The sequence below is a fragment of the Abramis brama genome, assembly GCF_963993115.1.
Source record: "Abramis brama genome assembly, chromosome: 13".
NCBI lineage: Eukaryota > Metazoa > Chordata > Actinopteri > Cypriniformes > Leuciscidae > Abramis > Abramis brama.
The window spans coordinates 11,239,116-11,261,852 of record NC_139975.1 but is presented as its reverse complement, the minus strand read 5'-3'; the positions used below and the strand labels follow the sequence as shown (position 1 = coordinate 11,261,852).

General features: G+C 37.8%; 4 protein-coding genes across 14 annotated transcripts in view; 1 reads left to right on the top strand and 3 right to left on the bottom strand.

Annotated features, from left to right (window-relative positions):
- Positions 1-1,671: 1,671 nt before the first annotated feature.
- anxa5a (annexin A5a) lies at positions 1,672-7,854 on the top strand. 2 transcript variants are annotated; one of them, XM_084134056.1, is made up of 13 exons: positions 1,672-1,697; positions 1,865-1,899; positions 3,395-3,479; positions 3,660-3,754; positions 4,198-4,311; positions 4,461-4,551; positions 4,957-5,036; positions 5,537-5,587; positions 6,119-6,212; positions 6,305-6,400; positions 6,818-6,876; positions 7,092-7,214; positions 7,344-7,854. In XM_084134056.1, exons 2-13 carry the CDS (start codon positions 1,897-1,899, stop codon positions 7,401-7,403), a joined length of 951 nt encoding a protein of 316 aa, XP_083990182.1. In that variant the 5' UTR covers positions 1,672-1,697; positions 1,865-1,896; the 3' UTR covers positions 7,404-7,854. The 2 variants fall into 2 exon arrangements, with proteins under 2 accessions (XP_083990182.1, XP_083990183.1); XM_084134057.1 differs by having other exon boundaries at positions 1,690-1,899; positions 7,344-7,655.
- A 2,979-nt stretch (positions 7,855-10,833) lies between these two features.
- fgfbp1a (fibroblast growth factor binding protein 1a) lies at positions 10,834-11,799 on the bottom strand. The gene has a single exon (XM_084134036.1). It carries the CDS (start codon positions 11,556-11,558, stop codon positions 10,956-10,958), a length of 603 nt encoding a protein of 200 aa, XP_083990162.1. The 5' UTR covers positions 11,559-11,799; the 3' UTR covers positions 10,834-10,955.
- Positions 11,800-13,501: 1,702 nt separating this feature from the next.
- On the bottom strand, positions 13,502-14,903 carry fgfbp2a (fibroblast growth factor binding protein 2a). The gene is made up of 2 exons (XM_084133891.1): positions 14,148-14,903; positions 13,502-14,059 (listed from the first exon to the last, which is right to left on the bottom strand). The coding sequence occupies exon 1, from the start codon at positions 14,827-14,829 to the stop codon at positions 14,155-14,157; it is 675 nt and encodes a 224-aa protein (XP_083990017.1). The 5' UTR covers positions 14,830-14,903; the 3' UTR covers positions 13,502-14,059; positions 14,148-14,154.
- A 2,002-nt stretch (positions 14,904-16,905) lies between these two features.
- prom1a (prominin 1a) overlaps positions 16,906-22,737 on the bottom strand; it is a 62,691-nt gene continuing 56,859 nt past the window's right edge. For 5 of the 10 annotated variants that reach the window (XM_084132307.1, XM_084132306.1, XM_084132303.1 and 2 more), the window contains 5 exons: positions 22,579-22,694; positions 21,975-21,998; positions 20,493-20,599; positions 19,921-19,955; positions 16,906-18,371 (listed from right to left, as the gene is read on the bottom strand). In XM_084132307.1, coding sequence (XP_083988433.1) covers positions 20,530-20,599; positions 21,975-21,998; positions 22,579-22,694 — 210 coding nt within the window. In that variant the 3' untranslated portion in view covers positions 16,906-18,371; positions 19,921-19,955; positions 20,493-20,529. The remainder of the gene's footprint in view (positions 18,372-19,920; positions 19,956-20,492; positions 20,600-21,974; positions 21,999-22,578; positions 22,695-22,737) is intronic. The other 5 variants (XM_084132309.1, XM_084132308.1, XM_084132312.1 and 2 more) reach the window with 2 other exon arrangements.

The following is a 22,737-nucleotide window of genomic DNA, read 5'->3' as shown; positions in this document are numbered from 1 at the left end:
AAAGAAAGCGGCACAATTTTACATCCTTTTCCCCTGTGTCCTTGCATATCTTTCAGTGGTCCTTTATTGTTGTTTCTTTGGCAGATTGAGTGAGGTGGATAAAGTTATTAAACATAATGATGGAGACGGAGAAAATAATATGTCTCTCAAAATGTTAAATGTTGTTAAAACAAAATAAAAGCTAACCAAGTTTAACTAACTGACAATGTTCACACCTTGATCTGCACACGGATGAAAGATTTAAGTACGGTCTAAACATGCATTTGCATATGTGTGCATGGATCAACCGTAAGACACCACTCAGAGTGATATTGTAATGTTCTGATCAGTGGTCTAATAAAACATCTTCATCCATGAAGTCAGCTCTGTTGCTTTTATTCCACCGTTCACAGGGCAAGACGTGTGTTTATGTGTGTGAGGCAAGTGAGAAAATTAAATTCACACCACACTGCATACACTTAAGCAGTTTAAACAAACACAAACAGCAGGGTTCTTCTATTTGATGAGTGATATTTACATACGGTATATGAGTGAACTTAAGTGCACTTCTGCCACTGATGCATTAGTAATTGTCAAATAATTATAAATATGAATGTTCCTGGCTTGCTTGGCAAGTCTACCACCACAATCCATTTTTCAGCAATGAGCATGATTTATTACATTACCTCAACAAGGCAAAAATACTTTGCTGTGTTGAAGTGATGTACTATAAATAAAATAAGCATCTCATTAAAAGTAACTGGCAAAAGCATAATTCTTTAAGGAAGGCACTGGCAATAATTCTACTATATTGCCCATCATTCACTGTTCGGAGAGGGCTGCTCAGTGCTCTGGTTAATACATCTGTCACAGCCTGAAAATGCAATGAATAATATTCAAACTATTGATTAACGGTGCTCTACGTCACAAAGTATTGTCAAACAAAACGGAGGCTAGCTCGACCCTCCCTCCTCGTCATCCCGTCCCCTCCCCCTCCCACGCGCACTAACCCCCCAACCCCCACCCCAGATCATTCTTGTCGGTTATTGGCTGGAACACTGTTTGTTATGTTTCGTGGTCCAGGCTGGCCCAGTTTGTTTTTCTTGCCGTTTGTGGAGCCTGGGCTGTCTACAGAGACCGCGTTTTTTACAGTGTGTTCAGGGGACAGGCAGCTAGCGGATAGTGAGGAGATGTTTGCTGTATGTGACAAAAAATGTTTCAGCCTAAAAAATGTGTGACATCGCTTAGAGCACCTTTAAGTTCAAATCTAAGAAAAGACATGAAGAAAAGACAAATATCATCTGAACTTCATCTAAAGAAAACAATGGTGATATCTTTAGTCCACACACAAACAACAATTTCAGCTTCTAAAGTTGTTAAAAGTTGCTATACAATTTTGTCAAAGTATACGCAAAAAGACTGAAAATAATATTTATATTAGCTATTACATATTATTGCATAACTATTTTGATAATTATTTTATTACATAACCATTTTGAGAGCTCTTATCCGAGACAAAGGAAAAAATGGTTAAAGTGTAATATCCACTGCACGTATAAAGAATATGAAGCCCACAGCGTCTGACACTGTTCTCCACGTCAGTCAATAAGATTGACAGCTGGTTTTGTGGGCGTGTCTTACATCCAGCTACAACTCCCTCGCTGTTGACGCGCCAGAAGTCTGACCTCTCGCGCACAGGTGACAGAATACATCAACAGGTACGTTCGCTGTCCTGAATAGATAACGTACTGTAATTGATGTTATTTATGTAGCGTCTTACAGTCATTTAGCTATTGAACTGTCGATTAATTTCACATTAGTTTCCATAAATACTGAATTGTTCTGATAAAGATAAAGTTTCCTATAGCCTACTGTTTCTTTTCAGAACTTCACATTGTGCTTCCTGTACCTGCACAAATGGTAAGTGATGAGTTGCATCTGTATCATTTTGCGTTTGTATTAACATTAACATTTTAAATGATTTAGAAACATGAGTTTTATCAGGCTAATTTTAGGACTTGGTCTTGTGTTGTTTTGCCGGTTTAACTCTGGTCTTATATGTTTGTTATAGTTTTTATCGGTTGAACATTAAGTAGCCTATACAAAAACAAGTAGTATAATGACTGTGATAATCATTAGTGTCATCAAAATATAGAAAAAAGGTGAAATGTGATTGTTTTTCACATACATTAATCCATAAATAAGGATCCATGAGTTAAGTTATTAGATCCATGTCGGCATGGATGGTGATGGATGATTGGATTACAGCAGATGAGACCATGAGGAAACCCACTGAATAGGTCACAGTAGCTTTATCTTTCCACTCCTGCCAGAACCAAGTAAACACCCATATACTGTAGTACAAGGATTAGTAATGCTTGGGCTAGCATATCATGTGTTGTTTCTTAAAACTTTAATGCACAGGCATTTTTACAAGATGAAATAATTCAAAGACACAATCCTACTTGTGCTTTCTTAGCACTTCATTATAGAAAGCATGGGAGCAAGGAAAGATTAAAGCTACTGCTTTTGGTATCGAATTGGACTGAAGGTCTCAGGGTTAACTGATCCCTAACCTTCCACCTGAACTTGAACCCTAAACCCAAACCCTATACCTTATCTCATCCTTCACCACAGCACTATCATTAACCTGAGCCATAGTCCTGGTCTATCTTTAATCAGTCGTGTATGGATTACAGACACTCTGTGTGTATATGTTGTTTACAGAGCTTTTAAATGGCTAGAAAGATTACAATCACAATGCTAACAACAACTGTGGATTTGGTTGCTTCCAGCCTTTGAAAGGTCATCTAGAGACTGAGAGCACATGTATTGCATACAGTTTACAGAAGTATTGGTTCACATCACTTGTCTGCCATTTGGTTGATATTCAGTATTTCCATAGGATAATGATGAACGACATGAGGCATTGCATGCAGGTTTAATAATGAGGTTGATGTTTCTCATATTCTCAAACACCTGCGCTGGCTAATCCATTCAGAACTCACCCGCTCCAGATGTCATCAGATGTTTTTTATTGTCTTGAATTATGTAGCTTAATTATTTTTGTTTGACATTTTCCTATTTAGCCACAGTAATAATAACAAAACCCTGCAAATACCAAACCTGACTTTCTGCTTTTGTTTCAATTTAAAAAATATTTTGCTCTGCAAACTTTAAAAACTTGCTGTCTTTTCTAATGTGAGTTCATATTTGACAACCAGCAAGGGCTGCAAATAATTTATGATACTCAGAATATTGTTGAATATTCAAATAATATTTGTAGTTAACCTGACGCATTATGCAGTTTAGTTGTGAAGAACAGAATGACGCCAATCTCCATTAATATTATATACTGGTATTATAATTATTATTTTTTTGGAATACATTCATTTTGGTTTTGTATTTTCTGCAGGCAACCCGAGGCAGTGTGAAACCCTTTGTGAACTTCAATGCAAAGCATGATGCAGACGTTTTGCGCAAGGCCATGAAAGGAATTGGTGAGTTAAACAAGTCAGACCTTTAACACACTAGAGAGTTCACCATTTTTTTGATCTAGGTGTTTTTTCCTGCTGATTTTGAATGGACAGTGGACAGAATTAAACCATCTTAAGCTCACACCTACACAATATCTCACTCTTGTCCTCTTGTCTAAGCTGGTGTGGATGCTTTGTTTTCAGGCACTGATGAAGATACCATCCTCATGTTAGTGGCAGCTCGCAGTAATGACCAGCGACAGGAAATTAAAGCAGCCTATAAGAAAGCTCATGGCAAGGTGAGTGAGTGTATTACATTATTATCTTGTGCCAGACCAGAAATAATCAATTTTCTGAATCTAATTTTGTGTCTTTTAACTCTATACATTCGTATACATAAAGTATCCATTCGGAAAGTAGGTTTAAAATGATAACACAATAGAAATGATGTTCAAAATGAAGACAAAATGTATTCAGACATGATTGTTGTTCCATCCAATTGCTTAGGCATGAATCTGCTGTGCATCAATAGAAGGACATCTAGATTACTTTTTTCTTTTTGTCTGTCGTTTTGCACACACCCATTTATTGATGGTGATATAATTCAGTGCTGACATGAACATCTAAAGTGATGTTAAAATGCTAATGAGCTTTGCATCATCAGTTTTATGGGGATTATATGTTCTTCTGTTTCATGGTTCATGTTCTCTCTTTATTTCTCTCATGTTGTCCCTTTCTACAGGATCTTGGGAAAGACTTAAAATCTGAGCTTGGAGGGAAGCTAGAGGATCTCATTGTGGCCCTCATGGCTCCACCCGTAATATATGATGCAAATGAACTCCATAAGGCCATCAAGGTAACGTCAACATTTTCATCATCTATGGGATATAAAATCAGAAAAAGAAAAAAAGAAAGAATAACAAACAAATTGTTATGAAAATGCTTTCCCATTATGATACACTTGAGCTGATTGGTTATCTTTTTATTATTATTATTTTCTTACAGGGAGTAGGTACTGAGGACAAAGTGTTAATTGAAATTCTGGCATCCAGGACATGTGATGAGATAAAAGAAATCAGCAAAGCTTACAAGAAAGGTAATATTTAAAATAAAATAAATGTAAAATATCTCACCATTGCAAGGTTGATGCATGACCACGCTCATTTATATTTAGTTTGGACACTCAAAATAATTCATTTAAAATGGCAAGGATCAATCTTTTGGTAAATGTCCATTGTAAGCTGTGGGTTTCCCTTACCCAAAGATGCCTTATTGTCTGTATTGCTAACAAACAGGCAACCAAACAAACAAATATGGAGCACAGTAAGGTGAGGGAATGCACAATCTGATATTATGATATTTGAGAGGACTTGATCATAATTACTGTAGGGCATCACTGTTACAAGTGATCGCTTCCAATTATACTCGGTTCAGACCAATTGTCAGCAATTGAGATAAGTGTGAACTGTCAATAGACCCTGTCTCATGTGTCTTGACCTAGAACATGGAGCCAAGCTGGAAAAAGACATTATGGGTGATACGTCAGGACATTACCAGAGGTTGCTGGTGATCCTTGTACAGGTAAATAAACCCCCAATGGGTTCTCAGTTTAAAAGGAAATTGAATAGACAGGCTAATGTTAAGTGTTAAGCAATAGGATGGTACGTTCTCTAGACAGAATTTATATAATAATTTCCATTATTTCCAATCAATATATCATTATCAAGAGCCTATATAAAATTACTTATACTGTGATATTTGATTTTGGTCATCGTCTTGAATAGGATCAGAGATAAGAGGGGAAGATACTAAAAAAGGTAAAGAAATGAAACCGAGCAGCTTCCTCTTGGAATGATAACATGAGCACCCGTGAAGTCATCCTTAAGTAATTAAAACAGCTCTTGAGTTAATCTTGTGGAGAAGATTAAATGGTTCTCAGGGGTAAAGTGTGGTAATTCAATATCAGAGTTTAACAGGTTAGGGGAAATTCCACACCTCGTCCCAGCATAAGTGGTGGTGGAGGAGGGCTGATGTTTCTCTGATGTTCTCTCACCTTGGTTATGTTTCTTTTCCTATAACAGGCAAACAGGGATGAGGGAGTGGATGAGAGCAGAGTGGAAAAAGATGCCAAGGTAAAGTTCAAAACAGTCTACTTTTACTATACCTCGTGTCATTCCAAACCTGTATGACAAAATAAAGAAAATACATTTTCATTTTTTGGGAGACACAATTTTGTGATTTACTCACTCTCATAGGCAGAATATCCAAGCTTCTGTTTCCTTTCAAAGTGGATGGTGATTTATACAATCAAGCTCCAAAAAAAAGACAAAGAAGCACCATAAACGTAGCCCATATGACTTATTCACTATATTTCAAGTCTTCTGAAACCATACAATAGCTTTGTCTGAGCTTGTATGGTGCTTTTTTATTGCTTTTATTATACTGAACACATGCTTGGACTTTGTGCCTAGCAACTTTTGTGTTTCACAAAATTAAGTTTTGAATCTATTGTTATAAATTGTGCCCAGTGGTATTTGATGAATCATTATCTATGATGACATAATGGTATGTTGCGTATGTATGTTGATGTTAAAAAGACGCAACCAGATCCTCAGGTTTAAGTTGCGAACTTTAGAAGTGTTTGTTTGTTGATCGTATTTCAGGAGCTGTTTGCTGCCGGAGAGGAGAAATTCGGCACGGATGAGGATAAGTTCATCAACATACTTGGCAATAGGAGTGCAGAACACCTGAGAAAAGGTGCGCGTTTGTATATGTGTGTTCAAAGCCTTTTGATGCATTCAGAATGGCCTTGAAGGGCCATCCTAATGGCTTTGGTGTTCTTGTTTCAGTGTTTGATGCCTACAAAAAGATTGCCGGCTGTGACATTGAAGAGAGCATAAAAGAGGAGTGCACTGGGAACCTGGAAGCACTGCTGCTGGCTGTGGGTATGAACATTCCTGCAGTGTGGCTATACGTACAGGATTAAGATAACCTTAATTTGGTCTTTGGATGGACTGAACATAACTCTACAATGAATACAATCTGGTAAAACAGATTTAATTGCTAGAATAAAAAGGCAAACTATGATGATCAAAAGATCCAAGAAAATGCAAAGGAAAGTATTTTGAAAGTAAGTTATCAAAGTTGACTTTTTTTTACTGATAATGTTGCTCTTTATGAAGGGGATTCATTTGGAGACAGGCTAATAAAGGGGCTTTTATGGTCACTATTAACAGTAGTTGCATGACAAGAGCTGCATAACTAAAAACAACATACAGGTTAAGAACAACATGTGGGTGAGTAAAACCCTTTTAACTGAAATTGAAAACTGATTATTTTCCTCTCTCTCTCTCTCCATTCAGTTAAGTGTGCAAAAAGCGTGCCTGCTTATTTTGCTGAAACCGTTCGAGAGTCAATGCGGGTATGATGAAGGCTTATTTCCATGAGATTCTCATCAATTTTCTCCCCTCTGACAATCATGAACTGGATAATTTGCTGCTCATTTTGGATTATTAAACGCTGACACTTCAAGTGGCAAAATAAAAACAACTTGTGGCCTGCTTAGTAAATGAATGTGTTGATGTGAATGATAATGAAACAGCAGATTTCACACATTATTGTTTTGTTTATTTACAGCGTGCCGGCACTGATGATGAGACTCTCATAAGGATCATGGTGTCAAGGAGTGAGCGAGATATGCTGGACATCAGAGCGATATACAAGAAGAAGTATGGAGAATCACTCTATAGCACCATACAGGCAAGTTTATGTGCACGCACACACACACACACACACACACACACACACACACACACACACACACACACACACACACATTCTCTCTCTCAGACAGAGAAATCTTAGCATGGCTTTTGTACATGTTTTTAGGAAGACACTGACGGAGATTACCAGAAGGCCCTGCTCTACCTGTGTGGTGGTAATGATTAGAAATAGTTCATATTTTGTGCTTATTCATGTCAGTTTAAGTCCTTATCTGACCTTCAGCTTTCTCATTTGTGTTTATCTTTACATATTTTTTGTTTTATGGTTTGAGAATAAAGTAGTGTCAGTATTGGAGAATAGGAGGTTATTTGATTGTTTTGATGTGATGTTTGGTGTATTGATTCTTTAATAGAATTTGGTGGTTTAGCTTTAATCATTGTTTCAAAATAGAGACTATGAAAATAAAATGTAATGGACAATATTAATGTTTTTTAAATTCTTATGCAGTTCCTCATTTTTTTTCACTTGCTCAAAATAATACTTTTTACTAATCAAATGATTGTCAGTAGATGGCAGTATTGTTTTACAAATTCTTTCTGGTTTACTCAGCCTATTTTGACCTATCAAGTGCAGTTTTTCTTCTTAATAAAGCGCTTGAGATGATTTCCTCACACATACATGTTAACGTTGTAAAATAATTTCTACTCAAGCTTAAATGCATTTACAGTACTTAATTCACACATTAAAAACTGCAGAAGTGATACTGATAAGTTAACACTCGACAAGATAATATTTCAATAAATGCTCCTTCAACGAGAACACAAAAAAGTCCCATTTATCTATTTAATGCAATGACAAAGTCCCTGAAAACAATGATGTGACAAGCAGATCCTGAAACATACACTGCTGTTCAAAAGTTTGGTGTCAGTAAGATTAATTCAGCAATGTCTTTCAAACAAAAGAATTTTGAATTCAGAGAAACTGTTGATAATTATAATAAATGTTTCTTGAGCAGCAAATCAGCATATTAGAATGATTTCTGAAGGATCATGTGACACTGAAGACTGGAGTAATGATGTTGAAAATTCAGCTTGGACATCACAGGAATAAACTACATTTTAAAATGTATTCAAATAAAAGCATACAAAACAAAGTTATTTTAAATTGAAATAATATTTCACAATATGACTGTATTTTATTTTTGCTCAAATAAATGCAGCATTTCTGAGCATAAGATACTTATTTCAAAAGCAAAACTTTTGAACAGTATACAGTAGTGTAAATGACAGAAAACTCACACAGTTCCTACCAAACTTTATAACTTGTATAGAAAATTTATAAAGTTTATATGTATATATCCATCCCCCACCTGTATATATTATACGTGGGTGAATTATATGCTAGTGAACACTTTAGTTTCATACTGTAAACACAAAATATGATAGATTTAATTCTGTGGTTTCAAAAATTATTTCTCCAAATTAAATTTTCAGATGCTCCACACTGCTCATTTTGTAGTGAGTAGGTTTGGAAAATTGAAAGGATTTTTCACCTAAAATAAAACTAAACTATTTTGCTTCATAGATTATCACTGGCACTTGATTTTACTGTTAAATATTATGTACTTCCTCAGATATTATTTTACTTCAGCAAAGACTGAAAACTTCCATACACAACCTGATAATAAAATGATTCTTTAAGTATTGGGAGAAGATGGAATTATATAGTTATGGTGCCTGTTATTAAGTGTTTCTTGGAGGTGTAATCAAAATCTTTCCTCCAGTCCTTCTCTGTAACTAATGATTTTACTTGTTTTCCCAAATATTACACTTGTTGACTCTAGACTGAAATACATATACTTCAGTATGAGTTACAAAGATGTTGAGACTCTTATAAGATCACATTGTTTTATTATGTGTGGTATGTGGATTGTGTGTGTGTGTGCAGATAACAAGCTCTAAATCGCTTTACTAAATCCCAACACTGGCACTCTCAGCACAAAGCCCTTAATTTCACTATTTCCAAGATGGGATTTATTAAGGTCATTATTTGAACCAATCAGAGTTCAGAATGCCAGGGTGTGAGATCAGGCCACCTCAGTCCACATGGAATCCATTCATGAAGCCCCACCCCACAGGAGCCACCAGGAAGTAAAGGATCCCCTTGAGAGGTAACATGAGAGCAGTGTTTGAATTAATCACAGTGCGAGATGAAAGCATGAAGAATATTAAGTGACAATTTGGCATCACACACACAAGTAAACACCACACCTTCATTAATAGATGAACAGATACATATTTGATAGTTGGTTCTATTAAACATGTCATTGTTTCAAAGAGCTGAAATCTAAACAATGGTCATTCTTTTATTCCAAAATCACGCAACACAGTATTTATCTGGGAACCTTATGAGCAAATTAATTCTTCATGTGAATACCTGTTGAAAGCTTATCCTTGGGCAAAATAATGCGGTTTTGGGCGCAGTCATATTCCACTAGATTTTCCCATTGCTGTTTTCGGTTTAGTAATCCCATTTCAATGAGTCCAGAAATGTCCCTTATCGATGCTTTCTTTAAATGACATGATGAAAAAGTCAGCAAACAGCGATGTTGTTTTTGGAAAGGAGAGGCCACAACATAAGTGAGTCTGTTTAATGTTATAACCATAGGCTGTTGTGGCTACCAGAAACCCACAAGATGCTAAAATCAGTTTTGCGTGCTTGAGCGTTTTGGTTAATGACTAACCAACATATTGTAGAAAGAGCCGCATCCTAGAATATGTTTATATCTGAAGCTTCAAAACAGTAATTGACTGCTTTCATAGAACATATTCAAACTCTTCATGATTCCGAGAATTGTCGTCATTCGTAAGAAACAGTAAAACTGTAAAAGCAAATTGTAATACAACATCAAAATGAAAGATTTCCAGTTGCAATAAGGTATGCCAAATGGGGTGTCAAGATAAATGTCAAGTTATCTTGACATTTCTCCAGCTCATGGGCTCTTTGCTGGAATTACTTCAGAATATTGGTGTATTGTGGCCTCAAAATTTTGTTACACATCAGAACTTGAGGAATAATAGTTTCTAAGACTTTATGTAATGACTAGTATGAAAGAAGCACATGGCTTTAACTGGAATGCAAGGATCACTGTTGGAGTAATTAATCTGGGTTTAAACAGGAGATCTAAAGTTATTCATTGTTTCTTCTTGAGAGTTCATGTAAGAACAAACAGCCACTCTTCACCTGAGCTAAAGCCACAACTTAAACAATAGGAAAAGGATCTTTCTGGGTCAAAGTAATAAGAGCAAAGTAATAAGTTCCACACTTGCCAGTTAAACACAAATAACCAAATTTAGTATGAATTCTGCCTCTATTACACTGGTTTTTCATATAACTATTGAAATCTAATTATTTCTAATTTTTGTAGTCACATTAATAGCCTAAATATTTTTTTTTCTTGTGGAGCTGTGATATTTATTTGAACCATGGTGTAGCCTACTTTAGCTTTTGGATTAATGTGTTTTGGATGATGGCCAAATAGTTTACATAATGGAATTAATTTAACCTTACAAGTGACTTATGAGTGCAGAAATGACACAACAGGAAAAATACAAGTGTAAACAAAATGAAAACTATCAGAAAATGTCATATTTTTATTCCCTATAGTAAGACAAAACATTTTATAGAAGAACTGATTTCGATAAACCTTTACATAAATGTACATTTAGAATCTATAGGCTATATCAATGGAATATAAAAAAGTTTTTTCAAAGTCAATCATGAGCATTCATCATTCTCAAGCATCAAGAAGAGAAATGTACATAGTGAAGACCAGGAGCTGCTGCAGTATTCCTCGGCCACTTTCAGTCTCTCGATCCGGTCAGGACAGTGATTGTTCCCCGCGGGCGACGGTAACGGGACCGTGGAAGAGGGACGCGTGTCCTTCAGTCTGAAGTGCGCGTCCGCGGGCGCGCTCCTGCACATACCGGCTTTAACCATCGCCGTAGAGTCGCGACACAATCTCTTCTGCTTTTTCAGCGAGCGGCCGATCTGTTTCCAGTAGGCTATGGCATTGGATGCGTATTGCTGACATGCGGTGGGCTCTGCTACATATTCGCAGCCGAAACGCTTTGCCCCCTTTTTGCAGGTGACTCCCAATACAAACGTATCACGCTCGCGCGCAGCGAGCCACGAGCACCGCGCTCCATCCTTCAGTGAGAATCTCCCTTTTAGGCCATTTTCATTCCGTTGACCTCTTCCCCTCCCCTTCCCATCTGTCTGTGCTCTCCTCCCTCTGTCTCTCAGGCTGTTCACCTGTACGAATTGTTGCAAGATACAGGCGAAACTCAGAACGAGAGCAATGTCTGTCACGCGCATCATGTCCTCATAGGAATTTATTTTAAAAACTTAAACGAAAACCGTACGTGGCATTTGTAGTCGCAGATGATTTTATAGTAGGCTAATAGATTAAATCATTTGGTATAATAATGCACGAGAGCAGCGAAATGTTTAGCACCTGCAGTTTCTTTGTGTGGTATTTATAGAGCATCTCGCGCACGCACCTCCCTCTTCACTCCATATTCTTGCCTCGTGTCTTGTTCTGGGAGATATTAATTTGGCAAGCTGTAGCATTGATAAGTCCAGTTTCTTATGGCTTAACAGTTCAAAGGCGGTGCTAAGAATAAACAATCCCTAATGAAAAAAAGTATACTTTATTGTATTTAAAATGTATTCACTTTTTCAATAGTACATTGCAAATACTAACAAAAAATGGTATTATCTTTAAATATATTAAAAGTATATTAGCATCATGCTTTTACCTATTTTCACAATACAACTTTTAACACACTTTAAAATAATTGTACTTTAGTATATTTTCTAAAAGATATATTTTCTAAAAATATACTTGAAGTGAAAATTCTGTTTATTTGCACCTTACTTAAAATAGATATTTTAGGTATATTTTTAACTGTGTGATGAAAATGATCATTGTAACAATGCATTGAAGTATACTTTCAAAATACATTATAGTATACAATAGTATAGCTAAGTAATATTTGTTTATTAATGTGCATTTGTTATTGAAGACAAAGTGTGCAATTTGTAGTATTTGGAATTTAAGCCAAAGGTATCACTGAGCATAGCCTATACTTTTTACTCAAATATAATACACTTATGGTAGGCTATATGGCTTGTATGTTTCGAAGACACTCGTAATGAATTTGTAATGTACTTGTAACACAAGTAAAGTACACTTTAATATCACTAATCAAGCATGTAATTAGTTCCTACACGGGGCATATCCTATAACTTGTCGACTTGCAGTCCCATAGACATAGGCCTATAGGCGTAGTAGCAACGTATTATGTCCATATATATATTATAACGGATAGTGAGGGCTTTAAAACTGCAGTAAGCTAAATTAAGGAACGCGGTTATGCATTTAAAACGCAAACAAAATGGAAAATAGCGCGGGTGTCGAGACGTCACGTGTTAACAAAAGTTGAACTTTTAACTTGACACGGCATTTTAAAACATGGCGCGAGAAACTGAAAAAGCAGAAGATGCAATAACGGTCAAAGACGCTTGTTTAACGCATTAATCTATGTGTTTAGATCTAAAACAACCTTTCTCTTTATTTTTTTTCCATCACCAGGCTAGCTAGGGCGAACAAAGTGCAATAATTTATTAAAATCTATATTATTTGACGTTTATAACGTGAGTGAATCTTCAAAAAGATCAGGGTAGCCTATACGTTATACTCACCAATAGCAGATTACTTAAGGACAACTTAAGTCTGTTATCTTCTGGACTATTCCGAGATGTGTCAAAAGTCCGCAGTCTTTTTCTTCATATATAATAGATCGTTGTTAATGAGGAGCTTGTGATCACCATTCGCTAATGCGCGCGCCGTAACGTTACCTGCGCGTGCAATTGACTCCTAACCATAACCCCCCTCCCATTAAAACCATTGTAGGCACATTTACAACATTTATAACTTGGACCGATTCAGTCCCATTCGTCAAAGAATCATTCAGACCCGTGAACCGGTTCAACTGATTCATTAAAAGATCCGACTCAAACGAACGATTCGCTAACGAATCAAACACTGCTATTTACTCTCATTTTTTATGCTAAACAGTGATATTAAAACACTGTTTTAATATCATATAACTGTAGAAAGTATTTTGGTGGAAACTATGGTAACATTTTGTATGTTAAATAAATCCAGCCCTGTAGCCTATTTCTCAGGTACGAAGCCTTTCATATACAAAAGCGCCATCTGCTGTCACGCTCATGTAAATTACTGCCACACAAAAAGCCAAGGTAGAGCCCAAATTTAATCAGAACATACACAAAAACATGTTTAGCCTACACTATTACAAAAACATGTATAGCCTACACTTGAGTATTACATACATCACTATAAAAATACAGTAGACAGAGACATATCCATGTACATTATGAGTTTTCACGTTGATATATTACAGTCTGAAGTGACCTGTGGTTCCAATTTTCAGAAATGCTGACCCATATTTGGTCAGCAAGTCATAAATAGGCCCTACATAGCAAGGATTAATACACATATAGTATTCAGTACACATGATAAGATGAAGTTCTTCATTATATAGTTTATGGATTGGAAAACAACAAAAACTATAACATCAGTTGGCAGCATTATGCTCAACAGCCAAATTCATTGCTAGCTTTGTAATCCTGTCTATTCTGATACATTGTGCATTAGAGTCTGTACAATTGCAAACATATAAGAATATATTGTAGAGAATGGTGTCTCATTTGTCTCTGTCAGTCCGAAACCTTCACGTTAGACATTCAGAGTCACCTTGAATGGGGTTTGTTGTCTGCGGAAATGTGAGTGACTGTAGAGAGGACACACACTTTTTTAGAGACAGTTTTCAGATTTACAGTAACTCATATTGTTTTTGGTGATAAAAAAAAAAGACCTACCTTGTCCTTAATTTCTGAACCATCCAATGACCCAGGAGCACGCACCATGAAAGGAGCGCCAGCAGTAGTCCTGAGCAAGTTTCTTGGCCTCACTCATGGGTACCTGCGTAGTTGGTTGTGGCACAGTTGGTTTAGGTGTAATAACTTGGGCTCTCGTAGTGTTGGGCTCTCGTCGTCTTTGTTGTGGTTTCATCTGCTTGGTTCTGACAGGGGTTGGTCTGTAGGGCCTGTCCTTTGGCATGGCGTCTGCTGAGGATGCAGTTTCGAAGACCATCTGGGCCTCGTCGGATGCTCTCTTGCACATCTGAGGCTTTAATACACTTTGGCCCTGGCAAGCATTCGGCAGCTTGCGGAGGTCCCACATGATCTGCCTGAAATAATGCTGGGGATTTTTGTTGTAAGAGCGGCAGACCTCAGGCTTGCCCTGGTACTCGCACCAGTATGAACGCCCCAGGCCCTGGCAAATGATGCGGAGCTTTGTCAGATCCCCATGTGGTGTCACGCTCAAGTAGCATTCATCTTTGGTGCCTTTGGTAAGAAACTCAATCACATCATCCCAAATGTCCCTCCTGCCTCTTGGTTTGTCATTGTCACGACCCTGTGTTTGAGTGAGAGCTGCCTGGAGGCAGCATGTCAGCAGGAGCGTGCTTGTGATTGTCCACATGTTGTGAGTCGCTGACATTGGTGGAGAGACTTCTGACTCCACTATTTAAAGGCTTTGGTTGCCCCACGTTGGCTTCTCGCCTGGGGTGTGTATTGTTGGCATGGCTGCCTGGCGAATGTCAATGAAAAGCAGGCACACATATGTTACCAATTGAGAAAAATGCTCAGACACAATAAGTGACAAAGAGAGCAGCCATTTACACACCCAATTCTGGAACTTTCTCCGCATTTGTTGCGTAATTCTCAATACACCACAACTATTCGTTTTCCAGTCATGTTTTGTGATTGTGTTGTCAGTCATGTTTTTTATGATGTTGGGAATCTGTCCATGCTCTCCATCAAGAAAACTTATTCTTGGGTTATGTGAGTACTTAAAAAATAACAGTTTAGTGGACTTCATTGCAAGACCATATGCCAGTCAAGTTGGCTCAAATGTGATAAAATGTGATCTGTTTCTGTCACTAAACTATTGAAGCCTTCCGGCCCACTTTAACCCCTGTTCACTAGTGAAATGTCACCATGGGCTGCCATTCAAATTCAATACTTTGGTGTCCGTGCCGGAGACGGTGGTGTCCTTTCCAGAGACGGTCCGTGCCGGAGACATTGGTGTCCGTTCCGGAGATGGTGGTGTCCTTTCCGGAAACGGTGGTGTCCGTGCTGGAGACGTTGGTGTCCGTGCCGGAGACGTTGGTGTCTGTTCCGGAACCGGTGGTGTCCTTGCTCATGCCGGTGCCCATGCCGGAGACGGTGGTGTCCGTGCCGGAGACATTAGTGTCTGTGCCGGAGACGGTGGTGTGCGTGCCGGAGACATTAGTGTCTGTGCCGGAGACGGTGGTGTCTGTGCCGGATACATTAGTGTCTGTGCCGGAGATGGTGGTGTCCGTGCCGGAGACATTAGTGTCTGTGCCAGGGACGGTGGTGTCCGTGCCAGAGACATAAGTGTCTGTGCCGGAGACGGTGGTGTGCGTGCCGGAGACGTAAGTGTCTGTGCCGGAGACGGTGGTGTCCGTGCCAGAGACATTAGTGTCTGTGCCGGAGACGGTGTGCCGGAGACGGTGGTGTCCGTGCCGGAGACATTAGTGTCTGTGCCGGAGACGGTGGTGTCCGTGCCGGAGACATTAGTGTCTGTGCCGGAGACGGTGGTGTCCGTGCCGGAAACGTTGGTGTCCGTGCTCGTGCCGGTGTCCATGCCGGAGACGGTGGTGTAAAAAATACAAATTTAGATATCTGTAATACTATTTTCCCTAATTAAAATTCTAATTCTTGATATCAACAATTGAATTTCAACTAGTAAAAACTATAATTCTTGATATCTGTAATTGTATTTTCACTAATCACTAGTGAAATGTCACTATAGGCTGCCATTCAAATTCAATAGTTGATATCAACAATTGATTTCTTACTAGTTGAAATTCCAATTTCATATCATTTTAGATAGTTTTTATCACACTGATTTAAGTTTAAGTGTTAATTTTTTTTATTCGTTTTTTAGTTCATTTCATAAGTTTGGTTTTATTTAGTTATTTGATGCTATAAAAACGGGAATGTGACATCATGATTGACAGCAGTGATTGACAGCTTCTCTAAATGAAGTAGTCACTGAGGCTCTAACAGACTTTTTTGTGGATTTTTGGGAGGAGATTGGAACTTCAACTTTAATTTCTACATGTCCATAACTGTTTATTTCATTTTTTTTCAGTCTATACTCTATGGTACAGATTGGAGAAACTCTCAAGCGCTCAGTCAGTGTTCTGCGATTGAAAATATATCTATGCTAAACTAATACTTGGCATCTAACACAAACACTGGCGAGTAAAATCTAAGAATTTATTATCCAATGGCTAATGATAGACATTATTTAGTCGCCCAGTGTGAAATTTACTCGCATATGTGAGTGATTTACTCGCATTTACAGAGGGTTGCATTCTAGGCTTTGTAAGCTATAACTTCACCTCTTGAGAAACAGTCTGTTTACAAATAGAAGTATTTCCCTTGTTTTTATTTTAAAACCTCTCCCTTTATTCTTGTAACCAATCTTATTGTAACTCAATTTGAATGCTATGTGGTTGAATTCGGAATTTACAACACCAGAGAATGTTATTTTCATCTGAAATTTTATTCACAATATTTTACAGTTTTAGCCAGCCTAACCACAAGGACTTACAAACCAACGGCACTGACAACCAGGCCCACCACAACTAAACATCTTCGAGCAAGCTTGAACACCAAGTATGCGCATGCTATGTGTGGTATGGCAAAACAGTGAGTCTGTGAGGTGAAGGGACCTTTCTGGGTATAAATCAAGTACAACATTTTACCTGAGGCCCTGATAACACTGTCATATACACAATGTGTGAATGATCTGAGCAACAATATGTAGCACCTGACATAATGTCTCTAACATTAAACAGCTGAAATATTTGGTGGAGTAATTGTCAATGACTATGACAGCGTTAAATAGGCTCTGTAAAAGTCGTCGTAAAGGGGCTCTGTTGTCTTCCCTTGCTCTCGTACCAGCAAATGTCTCCAAGGTACATTCACTCGCTTTAAAGCTGACAATAAGTTCACATAATCAACATATGTCCACAAATATGGTTATATCAAGTAAACAAAAAGCCCTAAGACCTGAGACCTACAATGAAACAAGATTTGGTGTCAAAAAGCAATAAGCAGTAGTTTACAGTAATCCAACAATGTGTTGGAGAACAACTGTTAGTACAGTCAGCAAAATTAGCAACCGGAATATCATTAATAACGGTGAAACTAAAGTACATAAAGCTACCAAGATCTTTTAGTGATGTTACTAAAACCAAATTAATCATATCTTAAATTTCCAAGTACAAAAGAGAGCATAAACACATACAGACACCTTAAATGGCTAACCAGAGATCAGTATCAAATGTGGTTTTGCGTTCTCAGTCTCAATAATCTAGGTAAAACTAATCGAAGACCTTGTGATGTGGCATGGCTTACATGTACCACAAGCTAAAAATCTGAAAAGGCAACAATGCATTCACCCTTGAAATGGCTTGACAACATCTATCTGTACCGTATTAGCACTAGTTAGCACTTAGCATGTTTTCAAACACCTAAACACATTGTTTATGTGTAATATTTGTGGCTCATGGGTGGCTGGCTTGCTCTGTTTCAACAAAAATCCCTTCGGACTCTCAGTGGTCTCGACTTCAATATGTTGAATTCTCCACAATGTTAAAAAGCACTATACAAAGAAAAAGAACGCAGCATTGTTATGCCCGTCACATGTGATTTATGACTGTAAACAAAGACACATGTAGTAGTTAAAACAGCCATATACTTTGAAGCCTCTCTGACTGACAGGATGTGACATCACAGAATAGCTCATTGAGGGGACAGTCCATAAGACTTGAATCATAAGGGTGCAAAATAGTCAAACCAACAACAACAGTAAGGACATTTCGATTAAAAATCATCTTGATCGATGTCATGGGCACATGGACAGCAGGTCCCAGCTTCAAGTATATGAGTTTCCTTTTCTTAATGTCGTCTGTCTGAGCTGAGCCTGCTGTTCACAGAGAGAGTCTGTGGTAAAGAAGAAATTCACAGCGAGAGAAAATCATCAGTCTTGTACAATGCATGCAGTATTTTTGGTAGATTTTATACAAGCTTTTTTATTCAGTTTAGTGCAGTGGTTCTCAACCAGGGGACCGGGACCCGTAGGGGCAGTGGTGTAAAACCGAAACGTGATTTCTACTGAAGGGGAACATGATTTCTACCCCATCACCCCCCCGGAACGCGATCTCTACAGAGGGGAACACGGACTTGCGGTTCACTACTGACTATAGGGGGCCTCGAGATGATTTAAAATTAGACTAAACAAGCATTCAAATAACTAACTAAAATTCATCCCCTCAACAACTGTTTTTTTTCTTTTTCTTTTTTTCCTCCCAGCTAACAAGCACATGTTCCAAGAACTTCCCCATTAAGTTAGGTAAACGTTACATAATGCAAACGAATGTTCTCTGAAGGTTCAAAACATACAGGTTTTTATTTTTTTGGTTATGTGAACGTTAAAGAAACATTTTATTTTATCATTCTTCAAACATTACAGGAATGTTACTTTTGAATGTTCTTTAAAGGGATACTCCACTTTTTTGGAAATAGGCTCATTTTACAACTCCCCCAGAGTTAAACAGTTGAGTTTTACCGTTTTCGAATCCATTCAGCCGATCTCCGGGTCTGGCGGAATGAGAGTATAGTTCCTAGCCATATCAGCCTAGAAAATCGCAACTTTACATTTTCCGTCGGTCTTAGTACACGATGTAACTACAGAAGAGTCAAGTTTTAAATAGGAAAAATATCGAAACTCTTTGGTCATTTTTTTGAGAGAGATGCTAATGGTCCTGTCCGATTCAATGATCTATGCTAAGCTATGCTAAAAGTGGTACCGCCAGACCCGGAGATCGGCTGAATGGATTCGAAAACGGTAAAACTCAACTGTTTAACTCTGGGGGAGTTGTAAAATGAGCCTATTTCCAAAAAAAGTGGAGTATCCCTTTAAACATTCTGAAACAAGTAGTAACATTTAAAAATGTTCGACGAATGTCCAACTAAAACATTTCAGAAAAAAACGCTCCATGAATGATAAAATTATATAGAAAATGTTTGTGCTAACGTTTTGAGAACATTATTATGATACATAGACCTGATAACTTTGAACAAATGTTCTATTGATGTTACTGGAAGAATGTTTGAGAAGAACATTTGAGATAACCTTGCCAGAACATTAGCTAAAGTTCTGAGAATGTTCCCTGTTAGCTTGGCTACTGGCTATATGAGGAAGCCTATTTGTAAAAGTGTGATTTTCAGACCTGGTCATGTAATTTAATCAAATGTTATTATTCCGTGCGCATTTTTATAGAATATACATTTTTCTATTTTTTCATCAAATATTTAATCAGGTCGAAACTGTGAGTAAAAATATTTTTTTAATCCTCATCCAGTAAATCACAAACAACTGGAAAAATCAAGCGGGCCTTTGAATATTGTTGTGGACAGTGGGGGGCCTTGGAGTCAAAAAGGTTGAGAAGCACTGGTTTAATGTAAAACAAGGCCAATTTAAACAACTTACATTCCACAAAGGTTCAATTCCAGTTTCCAATAGCACTGTGAGAGTAAAGAAACAAATATTACAGAATTACACCTGCTGCGTAGTTTCAAATGCACGATAAACGGCAAACAGTGATACGAATGAACTGGTGGACATGAGAAGTGAGAGGGGAGATGAGATTTTAGACCAAAGTAAAGAAACAAAACACACAGTGAGTGCTGGCATCTATCTGTTTGCAGAGCCGTCAGGAATGTTTGAAGTCAAACATAGGCGGATCACAATGATACGGGCAAGTGGTTAGTGATGGACCCTAAAAAACACAATTCACACGAAGCTTGGCAGAACTGTCAGCAGTTATCCAGGCGGAATGCTTCTGAAGATGGAAAGAGAATGCAAAAACGAAACATGCTGTTGGTGTAATGACAGAAAATGACACTCACTAGATGATACATAATCAAGAGTGAAAGGTTAGGAAACAAATCAAATAAATGCATACTAAAATGTCTATGTAATTAGTTGAAGGGGAGGAAGATGAACATGCTTGTTAGAGAGGAAGAGCAAGTCCATTTGCTCTTATCTGCAGCTCCCAGTACCTTTATGTTGTTAAAAAACAGAGCGTCCTCCGACGAGTCACCAGTCGGCATGGCGTGGGGGCGCAGAGGCCCGTGGGAATCGAGTCATAGTGTCATAGGTAGGGATGCTTGAGGTACAAAAGGAAAAACTGTCAGGGTCAGAGTGTATTAACATCCACACACAGCCCTTAGATGACCCCCATCATCTCTCCATCCATTTTAACCCATTATTCTTATAGAAGAGCAGGACAGGGCTTTCAAAATGACACATACAGCACTAGTACTAATAATTAAAGGTGCTTTAAGTGATTTTTGATTGCAATGTCACACATAAAATGTTTATTGAACAGCAAATCAGCATATTAGAATGATTTCTGAAGGATCATGTGTCACTGAAGACTGGAGTGATGATGCTGAAAATTCAGCTTTGCCATCATAGGAATAAATAACATTTAAAAAAATATTTAAGTTATTTTAAATTGTTTTATTATTTCACAATTTAATCAAACACACGCTGCCTTGTTGAGCACGAGACATCTTTCAAAAACATTTAAAAAAATCTCCCAGACCTCAAAAGTTTGAATGGTATGTATGTATGTATGTGTTTATGCTCTGTGTCATTCTAGCCCACCGTCCTGACCTCTGTTACACGTTTTGTTGCTGAAACACATGCAATTAGTGATGAGTTAGAGAAAAAGACCATGCACAGCCATAGCAGCCTAGTGAGAGACTCAAATTCGCCCAATCAATAAATTCTGAAATGTCATGCATGTATTAATATAAATTCAAATATTAAATGCAAAACACAAATTCTACATTACTGCTATTGAGTTAGCCAGCATGCAAACACCACTGTCAAAATTAGAAAAATGAAATATCCAACTCCTAGGTGCATGTTTGTGCAAAGGGCACTTTCAAATCACGCATGCATCAGACCTCTGACACCTCACTATAACCTCAATCGATTTGTACCTCCAATGCATGCAATTTATTAAGCGTGGATATGGTTCTGATTACCTTGCCATTACAGGGTTTTGGATACCTTCTAAATGTTCATTATAATAACCATTATTACCAATTTCCATACTGAAAAAAACATTACATAGATAAAAAAAATCAAACAAAACATGATGTGGCATGAGAGAAATGGCATGCGACTGACTATAAACAAGCTTCATTTTAAAACGGTCTTGAAAAATGTACACGCAAGGTTGAGCAGTAGAGTATGAATCGGTATAAATTGCAATCGTATCTTGTAAAATGTACAGCGATTCTTCTGAAGTGTGCTCTTAAGGTTTCTGTTTTAACAGCCCTTCATGTTAAACAAGAGAGCTTCAAAGATAACACACCAACACAAACAGCGACCCTTCCCCGAAAAGGCATTCCAAGACTTAGAGCTTAAACCAGCACCATTAAGCAGAAAGTTTTATGTACAAAACAGGAAAGGGATGTCGTTTTAGCGGGAAAGTGGACAGCAAAATATAAGGGGGAAAAACAGCTTACGTTTTCATGGGAATTGTCTCAATGCTAAAAAGATACAAGACAAGCAAAAATGTTACAGAGATGCACTGTAGTGGCATCACATGGATGTCAAAATGGACGTCTTTGGTCAAGACACTTGGTGACTTGTCAATCGCAATGATTTTCGACTGTAAACGTATGAATGCTCGACAAATGCTAAAACAAACACTGTTTGAACAATATATATACAGGCAGTTCTCATAAAGTGCAAAGTGCTGGACAGAAAGACGAAGAATGAAGAAAGATGGAAATAGCAAGAATGGTTATCATAACGTGAAATGCCAAGTCCCAGAGACAGAGGAACTAGAAAGAACAGAGAAAAGTATCAGAAAAAGAACACAGAGAGAGAGAGAGAGAGAGAGAGAGAAAAATTACTAACTACTCTGAGGCAAACGAAAAGAAAAGAATGAGGCATTTGCACTTTCATATATTAATGCATATTATTCATTATACAACAGTTAGTGCCGGTCCTCTCATCTGACTGAACAACTGCCCTTTGGGTTTTCGTTAGCAGAGAAAAACAATATACTGTAATCAGTGGGGTAATAAATAGCAACCACAAACTTGCTATATTTGGGATACTTACTCGTCATAGACATCCTCTGTGTCCATTCTGCGGTAGAACTTGGCAAGCTTGATGGACAGGATAATGCTAGGGAGCAGAAACAGCGCGGAGCAGCCCAGTCCAAACCAGAACGTGTTCTGCAACAAATAAACACAAGATTACTTAACGCCACCCAAAAAC

Bases quoted from the DNA above. Each gene is read 5' to 3' on its own strand.
- anxa5a (XM_084134056.1), top strand. The intron at 3,480-3,659 runs GTGAGTTAAACA...CTTTGTTTTCAG, and splicing joins CAAGGCCATGAAAGGAATTG to GCACTGATGAAGATACCATC. The intron at 5,588-6,118 runs GTAAAGTTCAAA...ATCGTATTTCAG, and splicing joins GAGTGGAAAAAGATGCCAAG to GAGCTGTTTGCTGCCGGAGA.
- fgfbp1a (XM_084134036.1), bottom strand. From the start codon at position 11,558: ATGATGCGCGTGACAGACATTGCTCTCGTTCTGAGTTTCGCCTGTATC.
- fgfbp2a (XM_084133891.1), bottom strand. From the start codon at position 14,829: ATGTCAGCGACTCACAACATGTGGACAATCACAAGCACGCTCCTGCTG.